We start from the raw sequence: 27,010 nt of genomic DNA, 5'->3' as shown, positions 1-27,010 counted from the left end.
CATGGGTTCACATGGCTACCAAAACCGTCCCTTGATTAGTGAAGGCTTCTAGAAACCTTTGCTAATCAAGGTTAACTCCTCCTTAATTCTAATGTGCAGAAAAATAAACATTTGTCCACATGGCTATGCTATTTACACCCCAATTAAAGCTAAACTACATTTGTTTGGCCTTCACGGAAATTGTGCTAGTATACCACTCTCCCATTCATAGCTTGATCCAAGTCTTCTTGTCCTAGACGCTCCTAGCTTGGTCTTAGACGCTCCTAGCTTGATCTTGGACGTTCTTGACTTGGCTCTTGCTTTTCATGAAAGGTTGTGCTTGGCCCTCTTCCATCATTTATGGAGAGCATAAAAAGGTCAAACTCAACTGTCAGAACCTAAGGGGATAAATAAGTTGGCATTAGAAGTGAGTTAGTTGGTGGGGGGGGGGGGGGTATTTATATGCACTAACAAGAGGATCACAAATAACAAGGATATTGACTTCATTAGAAAAAGATGCAGGAGGAGAAGAAAGAGACTTAAACTTAAAGTAAAAGAAAGACTCGTTGAAAGTGACATCTGTTGATTTTTTTTTAGAAGAACAAAGTTTGTTTATATGTTTTCTAAACATCAAGGATAGTGTGTATCGGTGTTGTGTTGTGTTCAATGCACTCTTCCAAAAGAGTTCCCTGAAACATGGTTTTGAGAAAGTGGGCAGTTGTGTTTCATCTTTTATTGAGAATCACAACAATCATTTTCCCTACATCTTCTTCCTATCTCTTCCCCTTTCTCTACTTTTCTTTTTCATTTCATTTTACTCAAAATCTATTCTTATTATGTTTTTTTTTTTGTAGATCTTTATTTTATTTTTAAGTTGAAAGTGACATCTGCTAAAATCAAATACACGCCAAACAATCTCAAATATTAGGGAGTACTTGACTTTTACATTCTTAGAATACTTTCTGACATTGCTTAAATGTTTTTTTTTACCTTATTTGATGATTGTAATTCATATGAATCATAGGTTTCAAATAAGATAATTGATTGAATGAGTTTGGAAAGTTTTCGTATTCATGAACCTAAAATAGAGCACACTGAAAGTTCCAAATATTATATGTCTTAATGATTTATGAATAGAATACACTTGCTATATTGATTATAAATTGTTTCAAGTACAACTATGCCTTAAGGATTATGTTTAAGACTGTATTGGAAAGTTTTCAAATGAACAATGTATTACAAGAAAGTTTTCAAAAAATACAGGCACATCGATTAATTAAATTAAAGAGTTTTTCAAAAAATATATTGTGGAAATATATCCAAGTTAAAAAATTGATTATGTCTAAACATTTAAACTTTGTATTGACTTGGAAATAATTTGAAAATGCATTTACAACTAAAATTGTGAAAATAGAAGGTTCAAATAATTCATAAATGTAAGAATTAATAGCTTAAACAAGAGGGAGTGAATTGTTTATCAAAGATTTTCGCAAAGACTGGATATGAATGAAGCTTTAACATAATTCACAGATTAAGCAATCAAGGAAGCAATCAAACAATGGTTAACAAACTGTTTGCAGAATTTCAATCGGTTGAAACTTCGTTTTAACCGGTTATTTATAGCAGCAGCAAAAGAAAAATTAAAACAAATAGTTATAAGGAGTGAGAGAGAGAGATATTTACTCAGCCAATTTTGTATTGGTTCACTCAACCTTGAGCTACATCCAGTTCCCAGAACAACCATTGGGTTCCACTAGTAATCACTCACATATTACAACATACACAACCACAAAGAGGTGATATTGAAACCAAAAGAACCACTCACCCTCTTTGGAAATACACACCTCTAGCCAGAACACACTCTAACTTTACAGGATTTCACACACACTTACAAGTTTATGAAAGATCAATTACAAGAATCATGAAAAGAACAAAATACACCTAAGTTTACAGAAATCAAAAAGCTCCTATGATCAGACCTTGAACCAGTGCACAACTATACAACAATCTTGCAAAACTTTTGAAAAAATTCTTTCAAATCAATCTCAATCTCACTGTGTTTGATATAAAACTTTTGTATTTTGTTTTGAAAGAAAGGCTATATTTATAGCACACAAAACTAGCCGTTCTAGGCAACATTTATTAGCCAAAATAGTTTTGATTCACATCCAAAACAGATTAACATGTTTTCAAAAAGCTGTTATGAAATGTCACAATCAACCGGTTGAAAATTCATTTTAACCGGATGAATTGGTTAGACAGTTACTTAACCAAGTCAAAAGCAGTTTTAAAACCTTCAAACAAGCCAAGTGATAAACAATCAATTATTTCGAGATTTCAATCGGTTGTCTCTTTGCTTAGAAAAACACTTTTTTCTTTCAAAACAAATTTGAGCAAGCTTGTGCAAGAAACTAGGAAAGATCTTACAAAGATTCTAAACACCCTAGACTAAACCAAAAATAAAAAACAACATAACTTCAAGCTTCATCATGGATTTGAAACATCAAAGCTCTAATGTTCTACAATAAATATAAGAGATATTATTTTAGTGATACTCATGCCCTATTATGATGATGATTATTATTATTATTTCTAATACTCATAATATTTCCAGAAATTGCTAGAAAAACTTAAAGACACATTTGAAGTCCAAAGCTAAAGTTTCCAAATAAAGCGTCTAACGGGAAAGTGATGAAGCTAAAGAGAGAGATTTGTGCCAGTGAGGATTAAAGCAATATCAAGCTATTGTGAACGAAGAACAACATATAACGAATTATTTCAAAGTCAAAACAAGTTATGCATATTTATTCAAGACTCATAACATAACATTCCTTATTGAGCGTATTATATGAGGAAGATAAAGAACAGTAAAGTGATAAGTGTCATATTTCAGTAATATTTCATATTAAAGATAAACACTAAAAGGATTTTTATTGATAAAATAACTATAATTCAAACCTTAATTTAGGAATTTAAATATTTTACATATTTTATGATTATAAGATGAATGAAAATGATTTATTCCCAAATTTGTGTTAATTTCAGGATTCTTGGGGAAAATGGGGATGAAAGGGCTAAAAGAGAATAGACAAGATGAAAAGGAAAAGTTGGAACATTAGAAACTCGCTCAAAACTCGCCCAAACTCGCACAAGCAAGATCACTCAAGAGGAACTCACCCAAGGCTTCGCCCAAGTGAGTTCACTCTAGTGAAGTTGGGTTTTTTCTCGTCAAACTCGCTTAAGCAAGTAATTACCCGCTTAAGCGAGATGTCACTTAGCCCAACCCCAATTAGGTTAAATAGAAGGCGTGAAGCATAACCATATACATCATTGGGAGAATAGAAAGAGAGAGAAAATCCTAGAGGAGGCAACCGTTAAGGAGAAACATCCTAGATCTTCTTTTCTTGATTTCCATGCTTGTAATGGCCAACATGAGTGGCTAATTCTTCCTTTTGGAATTGAGAGTAATTTTTTCAATCTCCTATGTATTAAGATGATATTTATATATAATATTTCAGTTCTTGATTGGTGATTGGTATTATCATTTTATTCTCAAAGCTTGAATTGTTCATGATTTTTATCCTTAGATTTGACTAGAAAGTACTTCTAAGAATCTGACCCAAATGATAATGCTTAACATATTTGAATGTTGAGAATAAATTTGAAATTTTAATTGTTTTTTAACATATGTTCATAATGATAAGAAGTTTTTATATATATGCGAGAAATCGATATTTAGGAGACTCTTCTAATAATTTTGTATAATTTTGTATGCGAGGAATCAATAAGAATAATTTTTATTTGTGCATCAATATCAACCAAGATTGAATATTATAATCTTTTGTAAAAATACAGATGAGTGAGAAGGATGAACCCCAATCCCAATTTTCCTAATTGACTCATACAAATCTTTTACTTTGCTTTATTTAATTTCCTACAAATTTACCATACAAACAACCTTTTCCAACAAACTTTTACATATTGTCTTGTATTTAGTGAATATTATACTTGAGAACTCAAATGTTCCTTATGGGTTTGATATCCATCTTTAGCAATAAATTTATTACTTATGATATGGTACACTTGCCATAAAATAGTCATCATAAAACAAAGTGAAGAATCGATTCCAAAAATGTCAAAGTCTCGGCGTTCAGATTTTATATAGATAAATAAACTACTTGAAAGAAAAAATATATATTTAAGATACGAACATTGCATCAAAGAAGATATTTCCTCTTAGAGCATCTACCGCATTGAAGAAAGAACAGTGTGGTAGATTCCAACAAAGATTGAGTTAAGATGAATTGAAGTTAAAATGTTCATATTTGTGGAATAAAAAGAAACAATTCAAATTGCCTCACATGTTTAAGACGCGAAAGAAATCAATAAGAGCAAGAGTTTACATTTCAAGCGTATAACGACTATGTGAAGAAAAAGAATACAAGAAGCTTCAACAATTACATTCTGAAGACTGTATAAATACCTTGAAGAGGAAGATCAATATAAGAATATAGAAGACAAGAGCACGAACAAGTGTACAGAAATGCCATTACAAAGTGATACACAATTGTGTGAAATATTTGTGCTTATATAATTTGTATTCATTATAGAAGATCTTCTAGTAAGTTGGGTTATGTGCCACACATTGTAAATCCTTCACTTTGTGAAGTGTATGTTAGAATTTTAGACCTTAAACAAGAATGGGGTGAATTTTTTATAAAAGATTTTCGAAAATATTGAAGGCATGGAGAAAGCCAATGAAGAATCAAAGAGAAAGAAACCAAGTTAGCCAATAAACAAATTTGTTTTATTATGTTTCCAAAAAATCAGCCGATTGTTTATGCGATTCAACCGGTTGTTTTTATCAACATTTAATAAAAACAAACCAAAACAGATTTAAATGAGATTAAGGATAGAAAGAATCACACAGTAGATTTATATTGGTTCACTCTTATCCAAGAACTACATCCAGTCCCCAAAAACCACTGGGTATTCCACTAAACAATCAATAACCTTGATTACAAACCACATACCAAAGAGGTGATCTTGAACCTTTCAAGAACACACACCTCCATTGGCAATCAACACACCGCAAATCACATAACACCCTTTGAATTCTAAAGTTACAAAGCAATCTTATTCCACTCTTAGAAAAATCCAAAGCTTGAAGCAAATCTTGGAGAAAACTGATTTGAAAGATTTAATCCAATATCATAACAACCAGAAGCGTAAAACTGATTATTTAAACTCTAAAAGGTTGTTAAAAACATTTAATGCAAAAGCCAAATCAATTTTGAATCAATTAAAACAGATTTAACAAACTTAACAAATTATGTTAAGGATTTTCAAAAATAATCGGTTGACATGTCGAAATAACCGATTGAATTGTTTTGACAGCAATGTCAACCAATTTCAAGCTTTGTCAAAACCTGTTTCAAAAACACTAAGTGTAAAACAACCAATTGAAACGATAAAACAACAGGTTGTTTTTTCACTTCTTTGGAAAACACTATTTTTTCAAAAGAATTTGATTTAAACTAACTTTGGATCCTAACTAAGAGTGGATTACAAATTCAAACTACCAAAAGCCCACACACACAAGCAGCAACAAAGCCTTCAACCAATCTTCATGGATTTGGAGACATCAAAGCCTATCTTCAATAGTATATCCAATGAGCTTTCATTGTTCTCTCTAAGAAAATGTTTTCTCATATCTTTGAGACATTTTGATCTCAGGGAGAGATTATAACTGGTTTGCTTGGAGAGGTATTGAATACTCAATCTTGGAAAAGTGTTAAAACTCGTGTGCCTGGAGAGGTGTTGAATACTTGTTCTTGGAGAGGTGTTAAAACTTGTGGTACCTAGAGAGGTGTTAAAACTTATTGTACCTGGAGAGGTGTAAGAATATTTTTCCTAGAGAGGTGTTAAAACTCGTTTAGTGAAAAATTCTTAAGTGATTTGTTTAAGGGGACTATACATAGCGTAAGTTGTCGGGTGAACTAGTATAAATCTTGTGCCTACTTATCTTTATCTTTTACTTGTTAGACGTTGTATTTGCTTTGTTTTTCAGCTACGTAAATTAAGTTCAGGCTTCATTAACCCCTCCTTCTAGAGCCAATTGTCCCTTCAAATTATGCATAATCTAGTGAAATATCACTGTTGTTACCTTGATAAAGGTTATGGATTTACTTGAAGGCCTTTCTTGTTCTAAATCTAAAATTCTCAAAAGATACTATTGGGAATATCAAAATTGTAAATCTTTTCAGATCTTTTGTGCACCATCCATTCATTATGAGATTTATCTGATTATGGGAGAAACATAATGAATCAACCACGAAACCACCATGTTAGTGCATCTCTTGCAAATTACATAGAGAATGTGATTTGATGCAAGTCTTTGAAACGGGCCATAAAATAAGTCAGATCTGTTCTTTGCACACAATGGCATAAAATAACTTTGTTGATTGTAATTATATGCATAAAAAACTAGAGCAACCAAAGTCATTGGTGGATTTTCATATAGATGAGGATTATAGAGATTGTGAAGATTGATAAAGTATAATCTTTTTACTGTTAGCCACTCATGATGCAAGAAACAAATGATTAGAAGATTCAAGAAAGAAATTGTTAGAGCAAAAGTTCAACATCCTATAATTTTGATTAAGTGCTGAAAATAACTAAGTATAAACATGATCATGCTTCATTTATAAAATGATAGTTTAGTTCAACAATACATCATGTAAGACACAAATGTTTCATTTGACAAACGATGCAACACTAGCTAGTTTTATCTTTACGTTTGATAAACATAATTGATGCTCATATGATACACACATAGTTTAACCTAACCTTATACCTCTCAAAGCGCTTATTCTATGTTTCAAGATATGTCTATTAGCTTTATCTGCTAAGGAGATTTGTTTGCAAACATGAGTCACATCAAATGATCTCTTTGATAAAGAGCTAAATATGAATTTATTGAACAATTCCCTAATGCTAGCATTGAAAACTCTGAAAAGATTATCTAATTTGTATGATTCTACACTTTAGACAATGTCAAGCAAAAACACACTACCCACGAACAAATAAGTACATCCAACTTTTGGAAAGTTACTTAAAAGAAGAAAAAAGACATTTAATGATGAAAAGAGTGCATTTAACACATCTTTCACATTCAAGCTCATCACATGAAAGAAGGACATTCAGAAGAGTTGAAGTTACTCAACATCTAGAAATAATTTTGCTACGGTTATCTTCTTCCAACACCTATATAAATCCATTAATCAAGAAGATAAACAACATAGAATAGGCATCCTAAAATGTTGTCTACATTTTTTGTGCCTCATAAAGCATCAAGAAGGACATTATGAATGTTCATCTAGAAAACTAGGCAAGAGTGCTTAAATCTTGTACTTGTCGAAAGACACAATCTGGAGTAAGCAAAACCAATAATCTATTGATCATATCCTCACATAACCTCCTTAACTTAGCCATGAGTGGTTGTTTCCCAAAGAATACTCGTTGAGCCAAGAGTGGCATGGGAACGAAAATTGAAGGGATTAATCAAGAGTGATTATGATACTCGTTGAGCTATGAGTGGCTTGGAGAAAGAATAATCAAGGGGTTAGCCAAGAGTGACTACAATCTCAAATAATACTTGTTGAGCCAATAATGGATTGGGGAATACTCAAGAGGTTAGACAAGAGTTACAATACCAAAGAATACTCGTTGAACCAGGAGTGACTTGGGGAAAGATTACTCAAGAGGTTAGTCAAGAGTGACTATGATCCCCAAGAATACACGTTGAGCTAGAAGTTGTTAGAAATGTAGGTTTCCTTTAAAACGAGGGTGAATTGAACTTTTAAAGTTTTCTTGAAAACTCTGAAATACAATGAAATTCTTAAGAAAAATCAACTCATTAGAATATATAACAACTAATTAAAAATATTATTAATCAGTTAATTTTTACTAGATTACACAATTAACCAGTTGAATTTCAGAACACACAAGAAACACTTAAAAATCATATTACATAAATGTAAAGAGAGAGATAGCAGAAGCAACCATACAAATTTTTACACTGGATCATTCTTTCTCAAAAGCTACATCCAATTTCTCAAGCCACACCAGTTGAGATATTACTATAACAATGAATCTTTACAAACAAGAGTAACAATATAATAACTCTTAAACCTTTCAAGAATTACCTATATCACAAGCAACACCTTGTTACTTTAAAGAAATCAGAAACCTTATCTAATTTCAATACAAAAACCTTAGAAACAAAAGAAAGGAACAAATATACATGAATTACAGCAGAAACAACTAGGTTCTGAAAATTTGAGAGGAAATTCTTCAATCAAGACATGCAATCAAAGAATGCTCCAAGAATTAAAAGTATTTACTCAATGAAAATTGTGTTCTCAAAAATTCATTTTTCTCTCTTTCTGAAAAATGTAAAAGCTTGTCTACAAAAAGGTTTTCAAAACACATTTTTATAATCCCACTGAAAAAATGTTTTACAAAATATTTTGTTATTTTTAATGGATTAAAAACTCGATTCAACCGATTAATTTCACTTAAAGTGAAAACAATGGATTAATTCGAATATCTAATATGTTAAAAGCATAAAAACAAAAATAAAAATCCTTAAAATAAAGAGCTTTCAATTTGTTAAATAAAATTTTTTAACAGATTAAACATCTCTTCATAACTTTTTGAGGTTTTAAGTAGTTTTAACAAATTAAAATAAAATTTCAATCTATTTAAAATTTCCTTAATCCTAACACAAAGTTCTGATTATTTAAAAATATTTCAAAACATGATTCTTGGAGTTTTATAGATTATTTACCTTGATAAACAGAAATAAACACACACAAAAGCACAAAGAAATATATAAGGAAATCTTCATAAAAATGGATCTTCATTCTTCAAAATATTGATCTTCATTCTTCAAATGGGTTTGAATACTTCAAATACAACCATTGAGAGATAAAAAGAAGAAAAGCAAGTGAAAAAAAAAAGCTAAGAAGATAAAAGAAGAAAAACATAACTTTGGTATTATTATTTCACACTACCATACATAAAACCTATTTCTTTTATATATACAATTTTGTTGTATTAACAAATTATTGCTAACTAGGACTTTGAAGCCATTGTGATACCGAGGATCGAAAGTATATATATATATATATATATATATATATATATATATATATATATATATATAGAATCTTCCAAAACTTAAAGAAAAATTAGGCGTCACTTAGATTGAATTAATTATTATACAATAAATTAATTTTCTGTGTATTATATTTTAGGAACTAATTAACTTTGAAAATTGTTTTACAATATAAAAGTTTTTTTATTATATACTAACACTATTCAACCTTTTGTCTTTTGTATTTTGTGTATTTAACATACATACTTTGTATAAATATTAAAAATTATTTTTGTGAAATTTTCCATCAACACTCAATTTCTAAGTGCATTTATTTCAAAGGACCAAGCACCCAATGGCTGGCATTTCGAACATGAAAAACATAGGGTTAATTAAACCATTTCTTCAATTATGTTTATATTAATTACTGCTGTAGATTGGTAAAACTTCAAAAGTGACTTCATGGCCCAATGGATAAGGCGCTGGTCTACGGAACCAGAGATTCTGGGTTCGATCCCCAGTGAAGTCGTTGTGTCACATTTTCTTTTAATTTTTAATGAGCAAGGGTTTATATTTTACTATTTTATTTTTATTTGTTTCTTATCGTATTTTTTTAATTGCATTTTTAATTTTAGGTAAGATGAAAATAATCAACGCAAATAATTTTTTATATTTAATGATCTAACGTGCATATCTAACACTTACAAAGTAAAATAAGTTTATTGTGATGCTTACCTTAAAAAACAAATTGGTTTCACCCTCTACCAATGTTTATAAAATCGGATTTGTAATTAACTTATTCAAATTTTAATTAAACATAATAAGTGTTAATAAAATAATAATTTCTAACTAGTATATTACATAAAATAATATCATAATTTTATAATGCTAAAAATTAAAATATATAAACAATTAATATTAACAGTTAAAAATAAAGCATTTGTTTATAAGTTTATAACATTTAAAACACGTACAAAATTTAATCAAATATACATTAGTACTTAGGTTTATGTTTAAAAAATTATTTAGCATTTTTAATTAAAAATAACAAGTTTTCATCTAGGATAAAAAAAATGATAAATTGGTATAATATAAAACAATAAGAAAATGTAGATATAAAATATTCTAAATAGTAATAAGATAAAAAATTTATTAAATAACAATTAATTTTAGAGATAAAAAATAATTAATTACTGACTACGTTAGATACTATCATATAAATTAAAAAAAATATTAATATTTATAATAATTTTTATTATTAATAAAAAATTATAAATTAATTTTTAAATTAACATGTAATATTAATTATCAATATTTTAATTATTAATTAATTTATAATTTATAGTAGTTAATAACTAAAATTTTAATAATTAATATTAGATATTCATATAGAAATTATTTTATAAATTTTTATTAATAATAAAAACTTTTTTAAATATCAATAGTTTTTTAGTTTATAAAATAATATATAATTTAATAATATAATAATAATTTTTTAAAATTAATTATTATTTAATGATTTTTTTTATAGTGTTAATATTAGTACATGTTTTTGTTAATATGTTTTTTATTTATCTTACACAATTAAATTATATAAAATGTGATTTAGGGAAATATTATTTTCAAACAAGTTTTCTAATTCGATTTGGGATTTATTCTTAACGAATTATGATAGTAGTTGATTTTATTCTACTGACATGTATGGAAATAGAAATTTTTATTTTTAATTTATATTTAGCATTTAATAAATATGGTAATTTGATTCTCACCAACTTTATTACTTTGGATTAATGATGTTGAATAGTACTCATCTTATTTAAATATCTGCATATATGTTGAGACGTAACATTGTCAAAATTAGCATGTAACACATTTAATTGAAAAGTAATAATAACTAAAAGAAATAAATTCACATATTTATTTATTAATATCGAGTATAAATATCATTGAAAATGTTCATATAATCGGTTTAATTATAGTGAAAAAAGGTAAATTTAATTAAAGTATAAAATATAAGTCTTTATCATTGTGGTATTATACATTTTGTATTAGCATTTTTATATTTTGAAACATAAAAGATAATTATAGAACAAGAAAAGAAAATTGTTGGAATAGTTAGTGTTAAAAGAGAGGTTTACGTTAGAAGAAAATCATTAGATAGAAATTAATTTTAGAGATAAAAAATAATTAGTTATTATTTTGACTAAATTATATATTATTTTAAGGACTAAAAAAATATTGGCATCTAGAGTATCTATTATTAATAAAATTTATAAACTAGTATATAAATTGGTATCTAATAAGGTACCAAGGTTTTAATTACCAACTACTTTAGATTCTAAAATTAGTAGCTAAAACCTTGATAATTAATTAAATACCTTTAGAAACTAATTTACAAATTTTATTAATAATAGAAACTACTTTAAATATCAATAATTGTTTTAGTATCTAATTTAGTCAGTATAGTAACTAATTATTTTTTGTCTCTAAAATTTGTTTCTATTTAATGATTTTCTTGTAGTGGAAGTTTTTAACTCTTATCATGGACAACTAAACTAGATAGTTTAGCAATCAAGGAGCGCATAAAGAATACAAAAAGTTTTATATTGACTCACCCCACAACACGGGCTACATTGAGTCCCCTTTTAAATTTTCTTAAGAGGTTCAACTAATCAAATTAATGATTACAACGAATACACAAACCACTCCTAGTTACTGTGAGTACACAAATCACTTCTGGTTATCACATCTTAGTCTCTCCTTGAGACTAAGACCTCAAAGACAAATACCAAGAAAATTCTCAAAGAGGAAAAATTTTGCTAACTAGGTTGCTTCATAAAGTGAAGTATTACAGAGGTTTCACTCATTCACAAAGAACATTGAAAAGCCTAGGAATACTAGAAGGATGTATGACACTTGCATAATTATGTTGTGTTCTTCTTCAACTTGATTCCTTTATATGTTGAGATCCTAAACTGTCTAACCATATAATGTTGGGTTCAATAGTGTCAAAGTTCAAGAGGGGGGTGAATTGAGCTTTTAAAACTTTCGCACAGATTTGAATTTATCACATAACAGAGACAAATAAATCGATTTATTTAGCAATGAACAGATTTATTTTTCTTATTCTCTTTAATGAAACAAAAGTAACACAGTGCAGTGATTTCAAACGTTTAGCAAGATGATCTGCAGGCAAGTTCAAGTTGATTTCTACAGGATAAAACGAGAGGGCTAAACAATTAATCACAACCCTGAAGACAAAAACAAATTCTCATTTTTAAACCAATTAACATATTGAGTTTACTTTTACAGAACACGAATTCCAATTATGTTTCACATCACATACAGATTTACACAGAAGATCTTCAGAAGGTTTTTCAGAAAATCAAGAACAGTATACATGTACCCAAAAACAACAAATTCAAACACAATTGAATGGATTTATTTCTTGACAGATTAGTTTGATCAACGATTATTGAGTGCAGGGATTAAGAGAGAATGAACACAAAACAATTATATTGGTTCACTCAAATGAGCTACATCCAGTCTTCACCTAATCCAAGGTGAAATTCACTAAACCACAATTCAAAACAATTACAAAAACCACTGTTCTTGAACCCTACAAGAACATGACACACTTTGCTGAAAAACACTATTCCAGCACACACAACTCTTCAAACCCTATCAAGAAGAGTTTACAACCACACTTTACAAGAAATTGAAATATGAAATGAATACACCTGATAGAGAATGCAGAAATCTGCCTTAGACCAGTAGAACAGATTGCTCACACAGTGACAACACCTCTAACCAAGCCTTAGATTCAACCAAGAACAAGCACACTTTGTAATTTGAAAAATCTTTCAAGAACTCGTGTTAATCCTCAGAAATCTCTTATGTCTCAGTTGTAAAACTAGTTTTCTCAATTATATGAACAATATTTTAAAGCCAGAACAAAATCTCTTTTTATAGGAAACGTTTTATAACAAACTTTCAAAAAGCAGTTAAAGTTGTTACAAAAAGAACATATTGAAAATAAAATAAACAGATTTATTTTCAAAGGCAGTGAGAGATTTTGTTATATGTAGGAGACTTAGTCAAACACTCTGGTGCAAGGATAAAACTGTGAAAAATCCGTTTAAGAGAAACATGGCACCAGACTAAAAAGAATCTATTCATTTACTGAAGAACAGATTCATTTTCAAAACGATAACAAGAACTTTTTAACAAGTGAAACACAATAGTTTTGATGAAATGAAAACTTAGTTAAGATACTTGATGTATAAAACATGATTTTCAAAAACACTTAATCAAGACATCAGATTAAGAAAAGAATTTATTCATTTAGAGAAGAACATATTCATTTTCTATGCAGTAGAGGATATTTTTGCAAAACATGTGAAAAACATTTTCATAAAACTTGTGCTTGCTCTTATCACATGGTCAGGGGTTAAGATGATGGAAGAGGCCCAAGCTTGGGCCTTAGTTCAAGCCCAACAGCTAGGTCCATGGCAAAGAGGATTCAAGAAGATTGAGACTCTACTACTGATGGTAGAGAAATGTTTCTTTATATGTTCAAAGAGGACCACAAGAAGTAAAGCCCAAGCCATGAGAGCTAGTTTCTTTATTTGCAATTTCAGTAGAATAGGGTTCCTTTAGCATAATGAGGGGGTGTGCTTATCATTGTAGCTTGAGTAAAGCCTTTTAGGGTAAGAAGTTAACCTAGCTTCTAGAAGTTTCCTCCTAGGGTGCGGCATTGACTTTAGTTAAAACCCTAGCAGCTACTCTTTTGTGTATTCCCCTTCCTACCCTTACTCCTTGTTCTCCAAGGCACTTGAACCTATATAATGGGGTGCTTGGCACATGTTTTAATAAGATCAATTTTATGAGTAAATTGTTGCCAAATATTGCAAGCTTCTATTCCCTTGTCTAGTCTCTCTAGGTTAGACACTTTGATCTTCACCTCCACCTTTCTCCAAGTGATATGGTCCAACTAATCACTCTTCATACCTTTCATGCACCTACAAGGAACCCATAACTCTATATGAGCCCTCCTTGATCCATCACATCCATTGCTTCCGCCACCCTTTTCAAATCTCCAAGAAGAACAACCCATCATTTGGTATCAACCCATCATAAGATGTGAGTTACCTAGCAAAAAACCTACTTTAAACAACCTCTAATCTATACCTAAGACATTCTTAAAGCAAATACAAGCACTAAGGAAAAATACACATTTGGCTTCATCAAACACTTTGTCTTGAAGGGGCAGCATCCATCTTCAACATATAAGATCCACTAGACGGTCTAGTACAAGTAGACCATCTATGAATTTTGATGATAAAAAAACATTTTAAGTATCTTATCTATTTGAATAAGATTAAATTATTTGAACATTTTAACATGTGTTTTGTGACAGTTGAACGACACCTTAAACCATCTAGTGAGTATAACATGTCTTGCAATAGACAATTTAATCAATCTTATGAGTTCTTAATTTGAAACTAACTTAAGGATAAGCCATTACAATCATTTTTTTAAAATAAACATTAAGTGTTTGAAATTTATTCTCAACGTCTATATTATTCATGTTTGAAATTTTTTTAAGACCAACAGTCTTATAATAAGCTTCTTAAGAAAACAACCAAATCTAAGTGTTTATGATTAATTGTGAGATATGAATATCTTGTTCAATTATGATCTACATGTACTTGTTCAATTATCATCTACATGTACTTGTTCAATTATGATTTACGTATACTGTAATGATGTCTTCTAATACTGATGGGAACTTCATCGCGAGGTGGGGAGTCAACAATATCGCTCTAAGCTGGTTTAAGGATGATCTCCCCAACAAGATGTTGTATAAGGTGTTTGCTTTGACTAGTAGGTATCAAATTATTATGGTATGACTTTGGAACCTTCCCATCCGAACTTGGTGTATAGGTCTATGTATCCTTGAGTATCCCTTGTTCTCCTGAGAAACCCACGATCTGGTCGTCGTAAGGCTGGATCTTTGTCTCAGGGATTTTGATAAGTGTCTAATTTCAGTAATATTTCATATTAAAATATAGGCACTTATGAGGATTTATTGCTAATTTACATATAAAATAATCCCTAATTTATGAATTTATACCTTTTTACATTTTTTATGATCTTTATTTGAATAAGAGTATTTTATTCCCAAATTTGGTGTTAATTGCAGATTTCTAAGGAAGATTGGAGATTTGGATTAAAGATGAATGATTTGAGCTAAAAAGATAAAGATAGAAGGTCCCAGAATGGAAAAAAGATGCAAAGAAAGATTGGGCCTTTTTTATGTTTTATCATTTAGCCCATTAGCGCGACACAATAAACAACCTAACCCTAGAAAACTAGGCTAAATAGATGGCTAGAGGCTCAACCTTAGTGTGCCAGATTGAGAGGAAAACACCATAGAGTGAATTGTAACCCAATTGGGAGAATGGAAGGTGCTAGAAGTATGCGTGGCTAATTCTACCCTTTGGGATTGGGAGTAATATGCTCAAACTCTTATGTATTGAGGTGATATCTTATATATTAATATTCAGTTCTTGATTGATTATTGGTATTGTTGTTTTGCTTTTAATTTTCCGTGACAAATTGAGAATCTTAAATATGACCGGGAGGTATTTTTAGGGTTCGGACCTAAACAACAATACTTAACATATTTGAGTGCTAGGAATAGACTTGAAATGTTAATTGCTATTAAACGTCTGAGCTTCGTTCTAAGTTGTTCTTATAATTATGCGAGGGATCGATAGTTAGGGGACATTCTTAAGGATTTTATATGCGAGGAATCGATATAAATGATTTTTATACGGGCATCAATTTCAATCAAAGAACTTAATATTGACATGCTAATCAAAATACTTGAGAGTGAGAGAGATGAAACTAATCCTTATTTTTCCAATTGAAACAACTAATTCTTTGTCTGTTTTCTTATTGATCAGTGCCAACACAATTAATTCAAAACTCTTTTAATTGTTCTATTTTTATATTTAGCGATTATTGTACTCGATAATTCACTGTTACTTGTGGGATCGATATCCGTCCTTAGGGACAATTATTACTTCTGACAAAAGCGGTGCACTTGCCGTAAAAAGTCATCAGATTTGCAATCTTTTGAATTTCTTCCAATACAAAAATTGACCGAGCTTCCCTAGTCAACTAACACCTTCATTACTACGAAGTTTTCAACTTCTACGACCACGACCATGGGATCATCTTGTGCAGGGTAGATAACCTTGAAGTCTGCATCTTTGAAGGTTATCAGGTAATTCTATGTTGAATTGGGGCTACAATGGAATTGACCGACTGTACAGTGTGGAAATGATGCTTTCTAACGGAGGTAGCCACCCCATCGCGGATGAATTCTCCGGATATAGTGTTAATGACCCCCATCAAGGGTCCCTCTCGAGACATCTGTTCTCGGTCAGAGCAGGCTCATTGTGTTGGTTGACTTCTATCTTTTTCATGATCATTGTGAGGTTGATATTCTCTTCTATCATATTCTCGTCGAGATGGTTCCTCCCTCCACTTAGGAGAGCGAGGGATCTAGCGATGGTCACTTCTAACAAACTTTTGGAAGTGTCCAACCTGTATCAATTCTTTTATCTTGTCCTTAAGAGTTATGCATTCTTTTGTGAAATGGTTGAAGTTACAATGATATCGAAATTGTTTCATAACATCAACATTTCAAAGGGTGGGAATCTTCCGATGAGTTGGAATCAATTCGACATTCTAGGCTACTTCCAAAATATGAGTTATGTATGTATTAAGGGGAGTGTAATGAGAAAAACGAGGTCCTCGAGCTTCCTTGGTCTTGTCGTGTTTCTCCTCTTCTTTCCCATTTTATTTCATCATATCATCTCAGACCTGACTGTGGTATTTGATGACTCTTTTACAATAAGTGTATCGTGTCAGGAGTAATAATTTGTCCCTAAGGATGAATACCGAACCCACAAGGAACAATTGAATTATCAAATATACAATTCACTAAATAAAAAACAAAATAATAAAGTTTTTTGGAAGTTTGTTATGTGTGATTGCAAGAATTATAAAGAAAGCAAGTTAAAAAGTTTATTGAAAAATTAGGATTGTGGTTCATCCTTCTTACTCTTTTATATTTTGAAAAGTATAATAATATTCTATCCTTTGATGGATGTTATAAAATTCATTTATATTGATTCCTCACATATAAAATTATTAAGAGAGTCTCTTAAATATTTATTACTCGCATATTTATAAAAACTCTTTATCATTACGATTAGATGTTGATAGAAGTTAAAATTTCAAATCTATTACTAGAATTCAAATATGTTAAGCATTATCATTTGGGTCAGAAACTTAGAAGTACTTTTCAGTCAAATCTAAGGATCTAAATCATGGTAAAACAAGCATTACAAATAAAATGACAATACCAATCATCAATCAAAAACATAATATTATATTTAAATATCACCTCAATACATAAGAGTTTGAACATATTAGTCTCAATCCCAAAGGGTAGGATATCCACTCATGTTGGCCGCATGGAAAACAAGAAAAAAAGATCCAAGATATTTCTCCTTGTCGACTGCCTCCTCTAGGATTTTCTATCACCTTTTATTCTCCCAATTGATATCTAGGGTTGTGCCTCACACCTCATATTTAATCTAGTTGGCCTTGGACTAAGTGACTTCTTGCCTGGGCATGATTGGGCTCGCTTAGGCGAGTTTGACGAAAACAGGCCCAACATTTCTGGAGTGAGATCCTATGGGAGCTTCTGGCTTAGGTGAGTTTGGGCAAGTGCTTGGAGCGTTCATGATGTGAGTTGATTTTAGGATTGAACATTTTAATTGGTTGCTCTTGTTTATGATTTTGAGATTAGCAATTTAAGGTGAGAATCCTAAGAAGATTCCCACTAGACATGAACTTAACCAAGTGGTTAAGTAAGTGTGAATGTTCACTTCAGAAGGGAATAGAAAAAAACACAAGAATATGGTGTGGATGATGCAAGGGCGGAAATTAAAGAGCATAAAATGAAGGAAGGAATGAAGAAAATGACTGAATGGAGAAAGACACAAACAATAACATAATGAAGAAAGTAAAAGACGAAATGGAAAGGAATGGAAAAGATGAGATGAAGAAAGCTTATGGAGATTGGGAAAGATGAACATGCCAATTAGAGGGTGAGAAACTCCAAGATAAGTAAGGAAGAACTGCCACTTGAAATGCTCACACACTCAAGATAAGACTCAAATAATTTAGGAGACAAAGCTCACTAATTAGTCAAGCAGAGTTTCTTTACTATCTTCAAAATCTAGGTGAAAATACATGAGGCAAGGCACCCTATTTATAGGAATGGGTGCCTTGGTGGGCCAGATGGGAAAGGATAAAGGGGGAAAAGAGGGAGGGGTGGCCAAGGGGGTTGACCATGGTCAAAACCGCCCCTTGGCTAGGTCTTCTAGAAGGTAGGACAACCTTCGTAAACCTAGATGCCTTGTCTTGAAAAAATGGGCTTGGTACAAACCCATTTCACTAAGTACACTCCCTTTTATACTATATGAACCTATTCTAGCCTATTTTTCTATTTAGACTCCCAAAATAAGCCCAATTTATTTACAAACTTGTTTTTGTCTTTCAAGAAGACCAGAAGAAAGAACATTTGATGTTCTGGTCTATGCCCAGTTCTTCTTCTGCTGAGGTTCGTATGATATTTGGTGGGGCTTTGACTTGATTGCTGGGATGACTATTCATAGTGTGAATTGTCTCTTGAGTCATGGGTCATCTTCTTGGTTACTTGGATTGTATCAGTTCCAATTTTCCATTTTTATCTTGTATATTCTTCTTTTGCCCTTTCATCTCCATTTTTCCCTAGAATCTTGAAATTAACACGAATTTGGAAATAAATCATTCTTATTCATATTATAATCACAAAATATGTAAAAGGGTGTAAATTCATAAATTAGGTATTATATTATAGTTATTTTATCAATTAATATCCATAAGTGCCTATATTTTAATATAAAATATTACTGAAATATGACACTTATCAGTACTCTTACAACTCTTCCAACTCAACTATATCAGCAATTGACTTCTTGCACAGACTATCGACAAACAAATCTAGTCTTAACACCGTAACTATGTTATGTAAAGCAACCTCATGGCTCATATTTTGGATGTTGAAAGCGATCATGTCGAATCTTTCCATGAATGTCTAAAATGACTCTCCTTTTTATTGTTGGATGTTTACCAACACGATAAAGGTTAAATGGTGAGGTCGGATGGTCGCGAACTAGGTTCTATACTTGACCACCAATGTGTCAAAGCAATTTATTGAAAGGGGTGGGAGTCACATGAAGCAACTCAGGACTTCTCCTTTGGGAGATGCTCGAAATATGACATCATAGTCCATCGTGTACAAACTCATTTGGGTGGTATAAACATCGATGTGCTCATTTGGATTGCTTGTTCCATCATATTGGTCCATGGTGAGTCCTTTTCCAGTTGAAGGGTAACTCGGCCTCCATGATTCCATCCACAAACAAGTGTTAGGGCATCCCCGTATGATTCCTGAGGTATGCGTTGTGTTTGGTCGAGACTCAACCCTTGTGCTTTCGATTTCAAGAGGACGACTAATAAGTGATGGGAAGCATACTGATGATGGTTGTGCACTCTCGAATGGGATTTCCTTATCGGATTCCTTGTTTGGGCTCTTAAGGATTAATGCTTCCTCCGCCAACTTTTATCTCATTTTCTCATTCTCTTAGGGATTAATGCTTCCTGAGGATGTGAATCTCTTTAACATTCTTTTGTTTTATCTAGGTCATTTCTCTCTAGAGAGCCAATAAGAGGGCCACTGTTTGGTCTTTGTCATCCTTGAATTATTCGTCCTCTGATTGCTCATTATGTTTTTGGTAGTTACCATAAAGCCTTCAGAATTCTTTTTCGACCCTACGGTGGACGTCAATTATTCTTGTACGGACTGAGAATGTCTCATCCCTTTCATCACTCACGCTTCAGTTTTCCTGTCGTTGGTACCTGGTTGGTCTCGGTTCTAAGTCTTGGGGAGGAGTACCTGCAAAAATGTTCTCCAATGCTAAAGTCAGTTCTTCAGTACTTGGAAATAATAAATGTAGTAATAAATATGTACCTTCCTCTAGTTATAATCAACCTATTCATAAAGTCATATTGAACATTCTTTCCTCTGAACTTGGATTAACACGAATATCGCTGATAATCTGTTGTTAATCTAATATTGGTACAATTTAATTATCGTAAAACAATCTTAATCAAAATGTTATTTTATGTGTTTGACATATACTCGGTTATGGGGTTGAGATTAGTCTCAACTGTCTTGTGACATAGACCCTCTCAATTATATGATAGTACAATCAAAAAAAATATAATAGATATCCAAATGGATAAAATCTTTAAACAAAATGAAAAATATCTTTTCAATACTAGGTATTTTATTTATATTCACTTAACAATTATTTTTTATAATGAATATTATATTAAAATAATAAATATAAATAAAATACTATAATAAAATAATAATTTATAGAATTGTAATTTAGATATAAATCAAAACAAAAACTAAAACGCTTCACATTTTAATGCCTTTGACTCACGAGCATTTTAGTTGAGATGTCACATACAGACAACTATCACAAACTTCTGTGTCTCTTTCCTTTTATCATGTCATATTTCTAAGAAATTTATCACCCTTTTCTTTTCCTCTTCATCACTTTGGGAATCATGAAACATTTTTCTGTTTTGAAACAATAACCCTTTCTCCACCGACGTGCTGCATCCAAGAAGAAACGGAAAAAAAATGGAGTCCTGGGGTGCGACCAACGATGATCTCTTGGAAAATGGAACTTCTTCGTCTTCTGAATCCGAAAAGGGAAAGGGTGGTTTGCGAACCATGCCATTCATCATAGGTACAATTCTCTCCCGCGCGTTGACTTTCTTAACTGTAAACTGGTTTCGCTGTTTGGTAAATGGCGTCGTTTTGGTTACTGTCATTCTGGACTCAATTCAGTGAACGAGTGTCTGGAGAAGGTGGCCAGCTACGGAATCATGCCCAACATGATACTTTACCTGATTAATGGTTACGGAATGGCCATTGTGGAAGGTACAAAAGTGATGAACACTTGGTCTGCCATGTCCAATGTGTTGTCCATCTTCGGAGCCTTCCTCTCCGATTCTTACTTTGGTCGCTTCCTCGTCATTTCCATCGGTTCCTTCTCCAGCCTTCTTGTAAGTCTCATCTCATCATTGCATGTTAAAAATGAAAACCAAATTGAAATTACTTGATCCATCATATGCTAATTTTGGTTAGTTATCTCCAATAATTGTTTTTAATTTTTATCTTTAACTTTTGAAATTGGGAATTTTCATTTCTAGAATTAAGTAAATAAGGATTTCTCTATTTTTTCTATAATACTGATTTATTTCTTCCACTTCAAACTGATTGAAGTATTAATTTCCACACACACACACAAAACACCAATCTGTTGATGTTAGTTTTTTGCAAAATATTGATTTTTCCCCTAATTTGCCCTCCAAATAAATTACATCCCCAGATAAAAGTAAAACGAGAAAAAAAGAGGTTATTTTAATAAAAATGTTTCTTGACATAAGTGTAAATTACCTTGGGAAAGAAGAAATATTTTTCAAAAATTCTGTAGAAATTCATTTTGTATTTAATTATAATTTTGAGAAGTTAACAGGTTGTTATACTATCTTCATTTTTGGATAATTTTAAGCTTCTTCTTAGGTTAAATAATATTTTAAGAATTTACATGAAATAAGTTTTTTAATTAATTAAGAATCGTATTTTTGTTCATCAAAAAAAGTTTGCATACACACACTATAAAATTTGAAAAATGTCTTCTCTTGAACAAGATTGAAAACTTTGTGGAATATCATAATGAACAGCAATTTTGGTAGTAGCACTGATTTTTATTAAAACCATGGGATTGATCCTGCAGGTGCTTGTTAAACAGCAACAGAACAAACAATTGCTTCTGAGACTGTCTTTTGAAAAATTAAAGTTTGTTATTTTTATTCAAAACAAGTTTTTTTTATCGGATGTCCCCGAAGCATCTACCATCCCCCGTCCCCGCGAAAATCAACCTTTTGTAAGAAATCAAATGCTCATTTACTTATAATTGCTTTAGCTGGTATAGGCTAGAGTAATCAGCCATGGTTTAGTTTTGTGTACTCTTCCAAAGGGTGTCAGTAGTGCTCCATTGCTTTGTTTTCCTCAGGAAATATGCTAAGAAGAACCTGACATCCATGATTCTTTGATGCTTACCTTCCTAATGCTGTGATAATATTTCTTGTCTCTCACAGGGTTTAACCATTTTGTGGTTAACTGCCATGATACCAGGGCTAAGAACTTCGTGTGAATCATTCATGCTAGACTGCAGCTCCGCTACCGGAGCTCAACTAGCAGTTTTGTTCATTTCCTTGGGATTAATTTCCATTGGAGCTGGTTGCATCCGACCTTGTTCCATAGCATTTGGAGCAGATCAACTGACAATTAGAGAAAGGTCCAATAACGGGAGGCTCTTGGATAGCTACTTTAATTGGTATTATACCTCAATTGCGTTATCAACTGTGCTCGCTTTGAGCGTAATTGTGTACATTCAAGAAAATCTTGGATGGAAAATTGGTTTTGGAGTACCTGCTGTGCTAATGTTCATATCGGCTGTCAGTTTCATTCTTGGTTCACCGATCTATGTTAAAGCAAAGCCCGGTCATAGCTTACTCATTAGTTTTGTTCAAGTAGTTGTGGTGGCCATAAAGAACAGAAAACTTTGCCTTCCTGATAGTTTTGATCAGTATTATCAAGAATGTGATTCAGATCTGGTGCTCCCTACTGATAGCCTTAGGTACTTGTGTTGTGCTTGCCCTCCTGATCTAATTTCCTCTCAATTTCACTCTCAAATGTTTTTTTTGCCCCCATATATTTCGTATGATTAACAGCAAATGATATCTCCAATATTTGGATAATGCCAATTATATGTTAACTTTGTTGAGTAATTTGTTATTATCTATTAAAGATGTTTCAGCTTCTTATTTACAAATTCTACTTAATTTGGGAATGCATAGTAATTCCATCACACATTCATGCTCCTGTCGTATAATATTTTATGAATAATTTGCAGTGAGTTACTATTATATTCTTTTATAGGTGTTTGAACAAAGCTTGCATAATAAGAAATCCCGAGACAGTATCAAACCCAGACGCATCAGTTTTAGATCCATGGAACCAATGCACAGTAGGACAGGTGGAGTCACTGAAATCTTTGCTCAGAGTCCTTCCTATGTGGTCTACAGGCATCTTTATGGTTGCCTCCCAAGCAACATTCTCTACTGTCCAAGCAAATACCATGGACCGAAGACTATTTGGCACTTTCAAAATGCCTGCAGGATCCTTCAATCTTGTCATTGTAATCACTGTATCAATAATCATTCCCACGTATGACCGTGTAATGGTACCTCTTCTTGCAAAATACATGAGCATGCCCAGAGGATTCAGCTGCAGATCTCGAATAGGGATAGGATTGTTGTTCGTATGCGCAAGCAAGGCAACATCAGCTGTAGTTGAAACTATGAGACGAAATGCGGCCATTGAAGAAGGTTTTGAGGACCAACCTGACTCTGTAATTCACATGTCAGTTTTATGGCTAGTTCCTGAGTTTGTTTTTCTTGGAATTGCTGAGGGCTTCAATCCGGTTGGTCAGGTTGAGTTTTTCTACACTTATATACCCAAGTCCATGTCTAGTTTTGCAATGGCCCTTTTCACTCTTCAGCTTGCTGCTGTTGATATATTTGGAAATTTGTTGGTGAGCATTGTGGACAAGGTCACTAGTGTTGGAGGGAACGAGAGCTGGCTTTCAACAAACATTAACAAGGGTCATCTGAATTACTATTATGCACTGCTCACTTGCTTAGGTATACTTAACTACTTATACTTTCTTGCTATATGTTGGGCTTATGGTCCTGCTCCGCAGCAAAAACTTGAACCTTCAGCAGGCAAGGAAGAAGAGAAATTTGATTACACGGAGTTACCCACTTCCTAGATTATGTGCCAAATGTTGCTATATCCGTAAACGTAATAGGTTAAGAGTACATGTGTGCCAAGTGTTGTATTATAATCTTGCACGATACAAGGGTATATTCTGCAGAAATGGAATGAATTATATTTTCTACGTCAAATACTACTATTATATGAAAAAAATATTAAAATAATAGTATTGAGAGTTATAATGTGGTTATATAAAATATTGGAGTTATTGAAACTTCTTCGACAGAATAAACTTACTTAGGCCATCATCAATAGCCCTTTCTAAAACTTTTCCCACTTACATTATTTTCTTTTAATTCCTTCCGCTTTGCCTACATTGCACGATTATGGGTGTCTAAACAGAGAGGACATCAGACATATATGGTGTGTTTTAATTTTATTTAGAGCACTAAGTTAACTTTCAATTTCGAGTGCACATTGTGTGAATATGTTTAACACATTTCTTTTAAACCCAATAAAAGTAAAATTCATTTTAAACTTAACATAAATTGTTGAACCTAATAATAAAATGTATGGCAATTTGTTGTTGTTTCCAAACATAATGATTTTGCATTATGACAAAAAAAAAATGATAATTTTAATATGGAAACATTGAAAGTTTTGCATAAAAAAAACGATTTCAAAATATTTGAAGTTGTTTAATTGTGTTATAAATAATTGTATATGATGTGGTCTTGATTAAAATTGAAATTTTTGCATAAAAAATGATTTAAAAATATTTGAAGTTGTTTAACTGTGCTATAAATAATTGTATATGCCGTGGTCTTGATTAAAGTTTTGTTTCATACTAAACATTATCATGCTCTGTTTAGCATTATGCTTTTATAAACATGTCATGCATGTGTGTTTAAAATGCCTTCAAACTGTTAGAAGAAATACATGTTTAAAATCCATAAAATCAGTTAAATTGTAACATTGTGTATATTGTGCTTTATCATGCAAAATATTTTGTCTAATTACTTGGTAAACAAAACTATTATCTGAATAACCATCATCAGACAATATTTATGAAAATATTTTAAACTTAATTAAAACTCAATTCAACCCTCCTTCTTTTGTTTTCTCTGATTTTCATAGTTGGTACCAGAGCTTGCCTCTAAAGAGTTGAGTCCCTGACAACATGTAGAGGAAATAAATCCAACACTTCAAGCATGAAATATAAGATATAACAAAACTACAAATGAGATATAATTAAAATCCTAACTCCTCTATTTTTTAAACATATTTAGACTCTTCATATTCATTGTTTGATGAAGATGATTTATCATGTAGAGATATTTTTAATAGCTGCAACATCTTTGAACAATATTTTATTTTAAAATAAAAATTCAAATTTATTTTTAGAAAATGAAATACTCAAGTTTGATCTAGCTGCATCTAATGAGAAGATGTCACGTTTTGAATAAACTAATGAATATAATATTTTGAAATTTAAAAATATGGAGAAGAAGGATGCATGTTGTATGCATGACCTTCAAATTTGTAGAGAGATTAGAAATTGTAAATGTCATTTTCTTAAATGTTAAGCCTACATTATATAAGTATGGTCTAAACTATGATATAAGAGGTATTATGCATGCTCAAGAACATTTTAAGGTTGTTTGAGCTCACAATAGTAAATTTTGGACACAAAAAGTGACAAAGGTATAAAAGAGACAATCATCCAAAACTAACAATATTAGGTCTTTGGCAATGTACATGGCAAGGAAGATTGAAGAAGAAGAAACATTCAAGAATAAGGCTCTCCTCCTATAAGAGTAGTTTCTTCTTTTTTTATAGGGTTTTATAGAGGCACATATGGGCCTCAATTGAGCCCTAATTCAACCTCCTTTTAGGCCTCACTTGGATGGCCAACTCTAGGGGAAAAAACTCTTTTTTTTGTGTGTCAACACTAGAGTGAAGATTTGAAGTCCCACACCAAGTGTCATAGGCCACTTATAGTCCAAAAGGAGGCAGTCTCTGTTTGGCAAGGAGGGCCCCCGAAAATTGTTCATTTGCAGTTGCATTTTGGCTTGTTTTTCAAGTTGCACATCCCTTGTAGAATTGTGGGCAAGAGGGTCAAAGCATTTATATATATATATATATATATATAGAGAGAGAGAGAGAGAGAGAGAGAGAGAGAGAGAGAAATAGAGAGAGAGAGAGAAAGAGAGAGAGAGAGAGAGAGAGTCGTTTGCCTCTTGCAAAACTTACCTTTTAATTGAACTTAAAATGAAATAACATTATGCATTCATCTTGTACTTTTAAGGTCACTAAGGATCCTAAATTTAAAAGAAAAATTTAAAGAATACTTAAGGTTATTTTGACACATGATCTGACCCTGGATCGGACGCAGAGATAGAAAATCCATACACAGTGGAAGAATTAAAAAAAAAATCTCAATGTATCACACCTCGACATGTGTTCCTCACCATGATGAATGGTCAATCTACAAAGGATGTTATTGAAAGAATCTTTGGGAGGCCAAGATGACAACCATCGTAGAGACCAAAGACCTAAAAAAGGCTCACTTTGAGACGAGCCCCTCGGGATCTTAAGAGTTCATGAAATCCATTTGAAGGATAAAGGGTAGAAGGAGGCTATGACAGTCATAAAAAAGAAATTGTAGGCTAGAAAAGAAACATCATTGAGACAAATGGTTACCAAACAATAAGAGAGCAAGCTCTCAAGGCTCTAGATAATAATGGTGATATATCTAAGGTTGACTAAGTCAAATCAACTGATGGTGAAATCTTATTAATGTCTTAAAATTTTAAGCAATT

General features: G+C 31.8%; 1 protein-coding gene and 2 non-coding genes across 4 annotated transcripts; all 3 read left to right on the top strand.

The window, feature by feature from the left end:
- Window positions 1-606: 606 nt before the first annotated feature.
- On the top strand, window positions 607-747 carry LOC137816762 (small nucleolar RNA snoR135). The gene has a single exon (XR_011081875.1). It is a non-coding gene; the product is annotated as a small nucleolar RNA snoR135 (small nucleolar RNA).
- Window positions 748-9,595: 8,848 nt separating this feature from the next.
- TRNAR-ACG (transfer RNA arginine (anticodon ACG)) lies at window positions 9,596-9,668 on the top strand. The gene has a single exon. It is a non-coding gene; the product is annotated as a tRNA-Arg (tRNA).
- An 11,087-nt stretch (window positions 9,669-20,755) lies between these two features.
- Window positions 20,756-24,379, top strand: LOC137813576 (protein NRT1/ PTR FAMILY 1.2-like). Of its 2 annotated transcripts, none has more exons than XM_068615911.1 (4): window positions 20,756-21,090; window positions 21,192-21,409; window positions 22,508-22,746; window positions 23,352-24,379. In XM_068615911.1, exons 1-4 carry the CDS (start codon window positions 20,982-20,984, stop codon window positions 24,241-24,243), a joined length of 1,458 nt encoding a protein of 485 aa, XP_068472012.1. In that variant the 5' UTR covers window positions 20,756-20,981; the 3' UTR covers window positions 24,244-24,379. The 2 variants fall into 2 exon arrangements, with proteins under 2 accessions (XP_068472012.1, XP_068472011.1); XM_068615910.1 differs by having other exon boundaries at window positions 22,508-23,049.
- Window positions 24,380-27,010: the final 2,631 nt, after the last annotated feature.

The sequence above is a fragment of the Phaseolus vulgaris genome, chromosome 1, assembly GCF_000499845.2.
Source record: "Phaseolus vulgaris cultivar G19833 chromosome 1, P. vulgaris v2.0, whole genome shotgun sequence".
In the NCBI taxonomy this organism is placed as follows: domain Eukaryota; kingdom Viridiplantae; phylum Streptophyta; class Magnoliopsida; order Fabales; family Fabaceae; genus Phaseolus; species Phaseolus vulgaris.
The sequence above is the reverse complement of the archived record's forward strand: the minus strand, read 5'-3'. Positions and strand labels throughout refer to the sequence as shown.